The 11,833-nt window shown below is 44.2% G+C and overlaps 2 protein-coding genes and 1 long non-coding RNA gene across 3 annotated transcripts; all 3 read right to left on the reverse strand.

The window, feature by feature from the left end:
• Positions 1 to 17: 17 nt before the first annotated feature.
• Positions 18 to 1,311, reverse strand: ZNHIT3 (zinc finger HIT-type containing 3). Its single transcript, XM_030472793.1, has 4 exons — positions 1,172 to 1,311; positions 997 to 1,028; positions 781 to 927; positions 18 to 517 (listed from the first exon to the last, which is right to left on the reverse strand). Exons 1-4 carry the CDS (start codon positions 1,249 to 1,251, stop codon positions 327 to 329), a joined length of 450 nt encoding a protein of 149 aa, XP_030328653.1. The 5' UTR covers positions 1,252 to 1,311; the 3' UTR covers positions 18 to 326.
• A 1,165-nt stretch (positions 1,312 to 2,476) lies between these two features.
• LOC115602052 (lysophosphatidic acid receptor 1-like) lies at positions 2,477 to 4,200 on the reverse strand. The gene has a single exon (XM_030472791.1). The coding sequence runs from the start codon at positions 4,136 to 4,138 to the stop codon at positions 3,170 to 3,172; it is 969 nt and encodes a 322-aa protein (XP_030328651.1). The 5' UTR covers positions 4,139 to 4,200; the 3' UTR covers positions 2,477 to 3,169.
• Positions 4,201 to 7,482: 3,282 nt separating this feature from the next.
• Positions 7,483 to 9,313, reverse strand: LOC115602055. The gene is made up of 2 exons (XR_003989582.1): positions 9,212 to 9,313; positions 7,483 to 8,273 (listed from the first exon to the last, which is right to left on the reverse strand). It is a non-coding gene; the product is annotated as an uncharacterized LOC115602055 (long non-coding RNA).
• Positions 9,314 to 11,833: the final 2,520 nt, after the last annotated feature.

The following is an 11,833-nucleotide window of genomic DNA, read 5'->3' on the forward strand; positions in this document are numbered from 1 at the left end:
AAAACACTTCACATTAGTTTGTGGATTAAAATAAATGCAAATATATTTAATGTTGCCATTGGGAAGCAATGTTTCCCAGGGTTGACAGTGTTTCTGTACCAAGAGAAAGCATGTCCACAGAATAACAAGCTTAATTCCTAGCATCTAGAAATCTGTCCAACATGACCATGTCCCTGTTTAACTCTAAACTGGAGCACTGACACCCATGAGCAAAGCACAAGCAAACCTTGAGGAAGCGCACAGCACAGTGCACCACACCAGCAGGGGTGCTGCTGGTCTGTCACAGGGCAAAAATCTCAAGGAAAGAAAAATGTTCCCAAAGTAGCTCACTCAGGAAGAACGTTCTCCTTCTCTGGAGGCTCAACAATCCCCAAACAGCAGTCTGCAAACTCAACGAATAACGGCTCCTGCATGTACTTTTTCATGAGGGAGCTTTTGTCTTCTGCTTGATCGACCGTCAGCAGGAGCTGCCGGAGATGTGGATTCAGCAGCAAGGCTCTCAGTTCTTCTGATTCCCCTTTAGAAAGAGATGAACAGTGCTAATTTATAATCTCGAACAGGTACAAATTCGGTTCAAATCACTCTTATTTCACAAGTGAGCTTTCAAAGAGACACAGCACCAGGGACCTGACATTTACACCTTTAAGGTCCTGCAACAAGGTGCCCGACCGGGATAAACGGCAGCGCTGCACACAGAGCTCCTGGGAACCAGGAGCATCGCAGCTCGCAGTGCTGAAGGCCCGCCACCCCCCCGGTTCATATCTGACCGCTCGCGGTTACCGAGAAGCTTGAGCTTCTGCAGCGGGACGCGGTCCCGCTCGTCGTCTTCGCTCAGGATATCGTCCACCGACCAGGGGCTGTCTGCGGGCGGGGGGAGCACCGCTGCGGCGGGCTCTTGCTCCCGCTTCGGCTCCGGCGTGCAGCGCTCTGCGGGACAGAACGGCGTTAGCAGCGCCGCGGCCCGCCCGGCCCCTCCCCGGCCGCACGGTTACTCACCCTTGTGTGCCCTGCAGCACGGCACGGAGCAGCTGCGGGGCGACAGACAACGTTAGAAGCGGCGGGAAGCGCGGGACGAGACCCGCTCCCCGCACCGAGCGGGCCAGGCCGCGCCGCTCCCCGCTGCCCCCCTCCCGCCCCGTCCCGTCCCCTCCCGCCCCGTCCCGGCGCTCACTAGGCCGCGGCGCAGCGCGGGCAGCGGTACTTGGCCGCTCCGGCCGCCCCGCACACACTGCACCGCCGCGGGGCCCGCATGGCGCCCGCCGCCACCGCGCTGCCAGCCAGCCGAGCACCGAGCGCCTCCACCCAGGCTCGCTAATCGAGCGGGGCGGGGCCGAGAGCAGCCCTGCCCGCCCCAGGGCACAGGCTTATTTATTTATACATTTATTTATTTATATGTGTGTGTATATATATATATATGCCCTCTTGAGGAGGGGTTCTGGCTCGATTGCAGCTGTCACCTTGCTTTTGAAATGGCAATTACAGCGACAGACAGTGATGCATGAAATATTCCGGTCACTTTGCCAATGTCAATACAAATGAATCAAAACCACACCATAAATATCACATAATAAACCCGCCCCGGGTTGATCCGTACCATCTGCCCCGTGGTAAGGTTTGGTTGACTCTCCAGTCGCTAAGTTCAGTTGAAACACCCTCAGCAGGAGGCTCATTTTCCAGCCAAACTTGGAGCAGTTGTGTGCGGAGGAGAAGCGGAGCCAGATTGGTCTGCCTGAGTTACATTATCCATTTAAATAATTCATTTTAATTACACACAATTTAGTGCCATCCATTTCCTTAAGTGTCGGAAGTTTAATTCAGATGAAAGAAATTCTCCCCGAGTTCTCCAGTGTAAAGCAGCCCAGAGGAGGAGGTTTACAACCACCGCTATCACTGAGTGGTGGCTTCATTACTATGGTGGCACCTGCCCGGTTCTGACACTGGGGGGTGAACCATCTCATACACAGAACGTGCCCATTTCTCACACCCGCTCAGAAGCAGATTGATGGGATTTTGTTGTTTGTATAACTAAGAATATGCATTCATCTGGACTAGGGTCCAAGAGATTACCTATTCAGTAGCCAATTCCTTTCTTTTCGAGACAAAGGGAGTAAAACCTTCTCCTTTTATAAAATACCTGGTCTTGACACTTTTATTTTTGTACAGGCAACTCAACTGCAATTCTGATACTGAAGAATTCAAGTGAGTTTTCCTCCTAGACCTGTGCAAATTTTAAAGCCGCAGACTTGAGTGTGCCTCTATTTATAAGCAGAAATATCATAGAATCATGAAGGGACCTTAAAGCTCACCCAGTTCCAACCCCCTGCCACAGGCAGAGACACTTTCCACTAGAGCAGGTTGCTCCAAGCCCCATCCAAACTGGCCTTGAACACTGCCAGGGATGGGGCAGCTTCTCTGGGCACCCTGTGCCAGCGACTCATCACCCTCACAGGGAAGAACTTCTTCCCAATATCTCATCTCAATCTCCCCTCTGTTAGTTTAAAGCCATTCCCCCTTGTCCTGTCACTACTTGCTTTTACAGAAGAAAAGCGTAGTCACAAATGTCCCATAAAACCATGTACTCCAGCTACATACTGCAGTTAAAATTAAAAGAGTGAAACAGTGCTGAGTGCACCGATTAAGAAAGAGCTCCATCAAATATCCAAAGACACAAGTGGACCGGCTGTGGGAGAGTAAATTACATTTTCCTCCAGATTGCTGCAAATCTTTTAGCCATCTTCAAAACCATACGAAGAACACCAAGGGATGTGAATCTCAGCAGCAAAGCAAGCCCAGCAGAAGCCTATTTCCAAACACAAAGTAAATATGGCTAATGGAGTTATTTTTATCTGAGTGAAGGAGTTCTCTTGCTCCACTCTGCAGCAAGGCAAGTGGGAACGCTCCATGCAGCACTTCACAAGGGGTTGCTGCAAGCCACCGCGGTGCCCAGCGCCATGCTGCAGCCCATCCTCTCCCTCCCAAAGGTAGTGGGTGCTGCTGTGAGAAGCCATGGAGCTCCAGTGGTCCTACCACAGAGACCATGTGGCACCCAGAGCTGCTGCAGTGCCTGGGCATGGGCAGGGATCGCTGTGATTTCAGGTCCCTGACTACACCAGCCAGGCACATCAGCAGTCCTGGACCAAAGGCAGTGATGGACCAAGGCCAGTCCCAGCTAAATGTTATCAAGAGTGCAGGCTCGGATACGGGCAGTGAAGAGGCATTTCAGAGCCTTGAGCTTCGCCCTCAGAGTTTTGGCTTTCAGGCTATATATGATGGGGTTTCCCAAACAGTTCATGGTTATCAGCATAGCCGTGCAGTTTCGGAAGATATAGACTCCTGGGTAGAGATCAGTGTGGCACTGCTTGTTAGTTGCATCAAATATGACTGCTGCGAATACAGGAGCATAGGAGATCAATGCCAGGAGCCAAATAAAAATACTCGTTCTGGCAACCTGGATTTCAGCAGATTTGTAGGTGCCAGCAGCTTGTCCACATGCTTTCATTCTCAGCTTTCTTTTCCTCAAGATGATAATGATTCTAAGGTACGTGAACAGAGGTATAAGAACAGCCACCACAACATTGGGAATGGCGATGAAGATGAGGTAGTCGATGCAAAAAGGACTGTAGAGGACAGAGATATTTTTTCCCATACTCAAGCAGTTCCACCCCATCAGTGGCAAGCAGCCCAAAAAGAAAGCCAGGACCCAGTTAATGAAGACTGCAGCTATGGAATGGTTTCTAGCAACCCTGAACCTTGTCCTCATGCTTTCAGCCACAGCCAGGTAGCGTTCAATTCCAATGCTTACCAAGTTATAGATGGTGGATAAAATAGAGATGGTGTAAAACGCATAAGGTGCAAGCATATCCTTGGATCCAAAGATTGTAATGTCAGGATTGGTGATGAACAGCATTGAAATCCAAAAGCCAGAAAAGCTGGTGAAGAGATCAGAAAAGGCCAAATTACAGAAGAGTATAGAGATAGGCTTGTGCAGATCCTTCGTTGCAATCCTGGTGAAGATGACTGTGCAGTTGAAGATCACGGATGCTATGTTAATGGTCACTTGAGGGATGCCCAGTGCAAGTACTAAATAATGACTCCAAATTTGAGTGTGGTTAGCAGAGCAGTTTGGGTACCTGTTCATGGCAGAAAAATCCTACTTTTAAGCATTAAAGAGGTCTGTTGTACTCATCCCGTATTCCCTCAGAGACCGTACTATGTGAGCATTACTGCCACCTTGTTCTCCAGGTGAAGAATGAATCCTGACACACAGCTTCTATCACCACATTATCATCATGGATTAAACTTTAACCACTCCTGGTTTTAAATGTTTGCGTTACCAACTCAGAGCATAGCCAATTACCTTTAAGTTGCTAGGACAGCCACAGCTGGAAAACATATTTACTACTATACAGATGATCTGCTTAAAGCAACCTTTATCAAGAGCAAAACCTAGCCAGATCCTCTGAAGATGAATGATTACATCAGTAGTTTCAAGTTCTTTAAGGATATTCTAAAATGGAATGAATGTGAATTGAGCTTTATTTCTCCAATAAATCAGATGGATAAAGGACTAGAGAGTCAGAAAATGAAGAGCAGTATTCTTTTTTCTTTTGGAGGAAAAGTGACTCAAAAGTGATGGAACTCAAAGCAGAACAGCACTGCTGTGCCACCAACCTCCCCCAGTTCAGTGAAGAAGCAAGTCCTAATTTCAGATGAACTCTAGTGACACCACAACATTTCATCTTGCTCAAGATGGAGCAAGAAACAACAGAACCTACTTGCTCACTGTCTCTTGCTTACGATGACAAATGGATGCAGCCAACAGTGTCTGGGTTTTTAAGCTCTGTTAGATCATTTCTACAGAACAAACCACAAACTTGTAAACAAAACCATACAATGAACTGTAGCACTTGAAAGGGGATCCAGAAAGGTGAGAGCCTTTGTCTCACAGATGCTCTTGTGCTTGGGCCCATAGAAATGTCTCTGCACTGAGTACTGGAGTACTCAGAAGTTGTTAGAATACACTTGAAATTGCCTGGCCTTTCTCTCTCTTGTGCAAATTAGAGGTACTGATGCTTCAGAAGCTGAACAAAAAGAGATGCATTTAATGAGTTGTTGAATTAACTTAATTTCCAAACAAGGAAACACAAGAGATTGGCTTAGACCTTTAGTAGAGTGACTGTATTGGAAACTTAAGATGCCTAAGCAGTTCTGACAATGCCATTTTTTCCACCTTAATTCTTGAATGAGAATGTAGTTAGAAAATGACAGATATCTCTACTCATACATTTGTTACATGCTATTTTGTATTTGCTTATTTAATATGTATCTTGTATATTAATAAAACAACATAATATTATTATATCTTTTCTTTCTCTTTTTAAAAGCAAGTTATTTTTGAGAACTCGATTTAAAATACTTGAGACTTGGGGACAACAGCTCTTTGGACACAACCAATGCTCTCAGACAGCAGAGGGCACTGCTGGAACAAACAAAACAGGGTGCAGTGGGGAGTCTGGGGATTTTGGACAGTTCAGGAGCAGTTTAGGTAAGCAGTACATCAGTACATCTCTGTATCGCCATGAACAGCACCATGGATGTTTTTTGCAAAACTGGCTGGTTTTGTTTGCTAGTGCTGAGTGTGGGTCACATCTGTGTTACCCCCTGCTTTATTCATAATGCCCACAGACAAGGAGAATCTCCAATGTGCTCTGGCTGCTACTTGGCATCTATCTGCAGCTGAGCAGCTTTCCTTTAGCAAAATCACGCAGGTAAAGCCATGTCACTTACAAATTTATTTTGATTTAATTTATTTTTACTGTTATCTTGATAAAGGATTAACTTGCATTAGTAACAATTTTATACCATGCTATTGCAAAGCAGCTCAGCTGAGTTTATGGGCTTTCCATATTCTGTGCTGACATCTGAGCATTATAGCAGCAATTCCAGCTCTAGAACTGTAAATCTGCCAGGATTTACAACATGAGAATTTCGTGCTAAAATGATGAGCTTAATAAGTAAAATTCTATAGCTTCTTTTTCAAGTTGAAGTGTATGAAAGTATATCCAGGTTAGTGTGCAATTACCAGTGTATAATTATTTTTTATATATATATTAGAAATACTTTATGCAAACAAGTAAAAGATATTTTCAATGGTCACAAGGAAGTGCAAAGAACTATTACATAGAAATAAGAGCTGAGAATTGATTAATGAAGTCTGCTGATGTATTAATATTCTATAAAACAGTCGAGTGTCATAGATAAACCATTCTTTGTGCATCCTATAACCCACCTCATACAGCCTTGTGAGCCACACCTTTGGTGTGAGGTTGCTGCTGAACAAGGGCTCGACTATTTCTGTCACTTTGTCAGTGCCAGCACCAGGAGTCAGCGAGTCCTTTAATAACAGTGAGTGTGTCAGCAGGTAGCATCCAGCACAGGCAAGCATCTGTCAGTAACAGCAGAGGACACCAGACGGAGCCACACACGCTCTTGATCTCTTCTGCTGGTGCTTCCCATGGCTCTGTGAGCTGAGAGCTGTGATGAGCAGCGGGTACCCACAAAGTCAAACATCTTCAAGAATATCCTAGTTATAAAGAAGAGTATATGAACTTGGACTCCAAAGTGCCCTAGATATTCCTGAAAATGCTACTTGAAATTTCCCTAATTTGAAACTCTGGTGTTCAAGCATGAAACACAAAATGATATGAGATCAGAATGTAATTAAAAATAATATCAAGTAGCATAAATAGCTCTTCAAGAAAGCTTTGAAATCTTACTTCACTAATATAATTGCATAAAAATTAACATAATGGTGCTAGATTAAAGAAAACTGTATCTTTATGGAAACTGCTTTTTTAGTGGGCTTCCATATGCAAAACCCCCAGATTTGTATATTCCAACCTTCTGTAATAATATTTGAGCTCTCAAAACCAGATGAAAAGTAGTTTGAACAGAAAACATGGTGTCAGGCAGAGGGCTACTACATAGCCAAATGTCGGCATAGAGCAATCTCAATTCAAGGGAATTCTTATACTTCCATATTCTGGGAACTTTGCAGTCATTATTGTACTTGCAACACACCTGTGAGGGAAAAGTGTTATTTACCTTTTACGGGAAGAGTGGGAAGAGAACAATCACATTATTTGCTTAAGATCACTCGGTAGTCCTGCACGGAGGGAACTGAATCTAATCTCCTCTGTCTCAGGCTGACACTTCAAACACTGGCTGGACCTTGCAGTTGGTAAGCCTTTGATTGAGATTTATCTAGATTACAATTTATATAACATTCTGTAGTTCTATAATTGTTTTATATTTCTTTATTTGAATGTCCAGATTGCTAGTGTTTTCGTATTTGTCATGCAGAAGAAATGACATTATTTTGCATTGAATCTCAGAGTTCAATAATAATTATCTGATGATTGTGCCTCTGGAGAAAACAATAATCACTGAACATGTTGAAAAGACTGAGAAAGAGACAGGAGAGGCCTCAGGTTGAATTTTTAATGAATTTTTATTCAAGTGGCTGTTGTGGACAATCTAACCTCACACAACTGAGCTTGCCGTTTCAGAAATGCCCATAACCTACAGCTCTCAGTCTTCAAGAGGAATCACAAGCGCTCAGCAGCAACCAGAACAACAGGCCCCAGCTGTGACATGCCAAAGTTGATTTCAAAACAGGAAATTAAGTCCAGGAGCTGAGAGTCTTAGTCCTGTGCAGTAACCCTTGGACAACATACACTTTTACCCTAGCATGATGCAATAGCAATTCTCCATGTCTTTTATGTTGATAATACAACAAGAAGCTGGAGTTATGCCTGAAATTGCAGGAGAAAAAGCTGCATCCATGTAATTAAAATAACAACTCCATAGGACAGTTAAGCTACAGATCATTTGGTATGACTTTCAAAGCCACAAACATACACTGTATACTCAAGAAAAACAAGGTACTGAAAGGACAAGGGATTTTACTGTTCTGGTTTCTTTCCTGTCACACTCTCCATTGAACTCATGTCCAACTCCTACTCCCATTCTTGAAACACCAGTCCTTGTTTGTTGTGAAATGCAATGGTTCAACTTACTCCTCAGTTGCCCCTGCACTCCACATATACACTTTACCAATCTGCAGATCACACACAACCTGAGCCAAAAAGCGGCAAGGGGCATGTAGCTTGGCTAAGTACTGAGGAAGAATAATCCCTGCTTGCCATGACCTTCATCAAAGCCTTGAGACAAGAATATCCGTTTGCTCCATCTTTCAATGGGCATTATGAGGCCTGCAAATAAGGAACATTCAGGAAAGGGAGTAATACAAATAAGGAGCTTATTTATGCAATTTATGTTTTAATTTATGCAGATTAAAGTCTTCCTCTTCGGAGAGGAAGACACAAATGGGATGTATGATCTCCTTCCAAGATTTTTTTGAGATGTGTTCAAAACAAAAAGCTCTCACTCCTCCTCCACCCAGTCTCTTTGAGGAATATTTACCTCACAGGTTTTGAGTTATCTGACGTCCCAGCTACGCTTTCCTGGCCCTCACCAGGTACGTAAAGCAAAGACAGTCCACAGGCTTGAAGGATTATGTTAGCTACAAACCAGAAAACTATGCAAGCACCAGCTTGTTACAAGAACACCCCCAAAAAACAGGCCCTCTCTCTGTCTGTGCAGAGGCAGAATGTTTCTCTGAGATGCCAGGACTGTTATTTTCACCTTTAAGGAATTTGTATTATGCTGTCTAAAGGGAGACAAACATTGATAAATAACTGAAAGGAAGTTTGTATGGTAAAGAAAGTCTTCTATAGGTAATGTTTAGATATAAGGAAGGAATGCTTTACCGTGAGGGTGGTGAGGCTCTGGCACAGGGTGCCTAGAGAAGCTGTGGCTGCCCCATAACTGGCAGTGTTCAAGGCCAGGTTGGACACAGGGGCTTGGAGCAACCTGCTCTAGTGGAAGGTGTCCCTGCCCATGGCAGGGGGTTGGAACTGGGTGATCTTAAGGTCCTTTTCAACCCAAACCATTCTATGATTTTATGTATATGTGAAGGAGCCAGAATGCATCTTATCCCTTCAGACATGTAATGGTCAACATAAAGGGCATCTTCCTTCTGAACTAAACAACGACAGAGGCTTGGCAAGGACTATTGTTACAAGAAAGCAACAGTCAGAAACGTGTGCTTCAAAACAAGGCAAAGCAACCGGGCGGGCTGTAAACATACAGAGCTGAATACACAGCTTAGAAGCACACGTCCTTCAGAACCCATCTTCATAATTCAGGGAAATGTTGAGTCGCACACTGCTAGTGCATCATCACTCACCAAAGGAAGGCTATTCATCCTCATAAAGAGCGGTGCTTCACATAAAAAGTGAGAAAAGGAGAGAAATTCAGCTTTACCAATGATGACATCATGTAATACAGGGTGTAATCCTCAGGTACAGCCTAAATTAGACAGTAAGCAGCTAATGCACAGGGCTGAGCAGAAGGCCAAATAAAGAGCCATTGGAAATGCTTCTAACTATTGCATGGAAGTGACCTTGTATTAGAGCAAGGTTCCCGATAGAACAGACCCAAGGAGAATCATAGCCAGCCCACATTTCCATGTGAAAGATGAAGACTTACTGTTTCTGATTCACCAATAGCTATGAAATTCCAGATTTCTGGTTCAGTGGTGAGGGAACTCTAATGAAGAAAATTACAATGCTTACCTAAATGAAGAGTACTTAGTATGTTCTCCCACACTGAAGGGCAGGTTTCCCAATCACCCAGTCATGAAATTCATGTGTGTTTTAAGTGTCTTAGAGGTACAGGGACAATTCCTCCCAGGTAAGCTCATCTACAAACAGGATTTGGACTCAAGTCAGTCTCTCCCTCACAGGCCTTAGATCTTCCTTCTAAGAGCAACTTGGCCTCCCAGCACAAAGAGCTGTGCCACTGCCTTGACTTTGACTGGGACTCTCATGCATTTGTGCCAGAGAGTCAGACCCAGGCTGCTCTCATCCCCTCCTGCCTGCACTGCTAGGGCAGAGGGCACTACAGAGATGCAGCTAGAAGGTTAGGAACAGCTCTGGACTTCCTCTCTTCAGCACATGGTAGGATCATTTGGCTCACACACATGCAAGCTTCATCAGCCATCACGTCAGTCCCTCCGAACTTCCCGTGAAGCTCTTTTGGTAGCAGCAGGCTAATGTCAGATCTCACGCGTTTCAGAAACCAGGCTGGGGGAAACAGCTCCAAAATCATTGTTGCTGTGGCTCTCCAGGCCCCAAAATAAATGCACTTTTCACTGGTTTTGGTATTCCCTCCTGTTCTTACCTATGCTATGAACACAACTGAATCATTGCGCCGGTCAAAAAGTAGCTTTGGATTCAATGATCTGCAATAGACTCCCTGCATAACTTTGTCTCTTATCTTCTCTGACCAAGATCTTCATATGTATTTAAGTTCAGTGTCAAAAGGCCTTTATGTAAATCCACCCAGAGCACATTTCCTTTCAAAAGTATCCCTAGGTGCAAAGACGTCATTGAGAACTGATGATAACCAAGCACCTGTCAGGTAAGTTTCTTTAGAAGAAATAATGGAGATTATATGATGTCTGCGCCCTGCTTATTTAGATAACAGACTTTGTAAGGAAAGGGAATGTCTTTCACTGGGTCTGCCTTCAATTCCTAACACAAATAAAGACTTAGTTAATATGACTGCAGTACGATTTATTACCACTTAAATAATGACAGGCTGGAAGTTTACAAAAGTTAAAAAAAAACCCAAAACAAAGCCAAAAACCAAACAAGAACCCCCTTCCCCAAACTAAGAATCCTGAATTTCAAGATCAAACTTCTAATTCAGATTTTTCAGTCCTAAACAGAGGGTTTCTAGCAAGCTCTTCTCTTGCAGAGAACTAAACAGTTTGGTGTTCAGCTTTGGTTCAGCTCCCCCACTGAAAAACCCAAGAGCAAAATGTCTGGTCGATGTCCCTGAATACTGACACCACCTGACACGGCCCTGTTCACACCCCTGTTCCTCTCTACGTGCTCAGCATGCACCTTGCTTAGATAACTCCACCGAGGCTGCCAGACTAGGAAGTTAAAAAATGCAACAAATTCCCTTATTGTTCTTGTCACTTCAGTAACTGTTTATCTTAGCACCATGTGCTAGGCAAATCATCTTCTGTTCATGCTTTAATCTACCTAATCCAGGATGGAAAAACACTACCCAGCAAATCTTCATTGTTGGAGTGTTATTTATAGCCATCCTTTTTATGAATAAAAGACCTGCTCATAAGTCAGCTGTCAGATTTCCCATTGTTATTACAGGTCCCGGTCCTGTGCGACCCTACTACTAGTAGCAGAATGGCCGTACTCCTCACCTGGCAGCCTGCGGATCTTGCTAAAGGCAAGAAACACTTTCTTGGCTCCTTTTCTTAACTCAGCCCTTGCTGGATGACTTGGCAGGCTCAATGCAGCTAGCATAATGCTGCTGCACTCTGTCCAGCCCGTCATGGACAAGCACTGGGTCAAGCATCCTGCTCTTCTTGCACCCAACCAAGCATGTGGGTTGCACCCCCATGGACAGAGAGGCACATGGGGAAAGGGAAGAAGAAGCTGCACTCCCTCTTTTGCTTTCCTAAGCTGGATCAAAATCCAACCCCAAATGAAAGGATGAAAATGTGTCTATGACTATGAGCAAGAAGCAGTAGTGTCAATTTTCTGTACACACCTTTGTTTGTTGAACATAAAGCTTGAATGGCCACTGAATCATACACATGGAATTAGAATATTCAGATAGGAAAGCAAAGGGGACAGGAGAAAAAAAATCTATATATCATATATATATATAAAAAAAT

The sequence above is a fragment of the Strigops habroptila genome, assembly GCF_004027225.2.
Source record: "Strigops habroptila isolate Jane chromosome 13 unlocalized genomic scaffold, bStrHab1.2.pri S16, whole genome shotgun sequence".
Classification (NCBI taxonomy): domain Eukaryota; kingdom Metazoa; phylum Chordata; class Aves; order Psittaciformes; family Psittacidae; genus Strigops; species Strigops habroptila.

Coding starts and splice junctions, on each gene's coding strand:
- ZNHIT3 (XM_030472793.1), bottom strand. CDS start 1,251: ATGCGGGCCCCGCGGCGGTGCAGTGTGTGCGGGGCGGCCGGAGCGGCC. Junction 928..996: donor GTGCTGCAGGGCACACAAGG/GTGAGTAACCGT, acceptor TCTGTCCCGCAG/AGCGCTGCACGCCGGAGCCG. Junction 518..780: donor GCAGAAGCTCAAGCTTCTCG/GTAACCGCGAGC, acceptor CTCTTTCTAAAG/GGGAATCAGAAGAACTGAGA.
- LOC115602052 (XM_030472791.1), bottom strand. CDS start 4,138: ATGAACAGGTACCCAAACTGCTCTGCTAACCACACTCAAATTTGGAGT.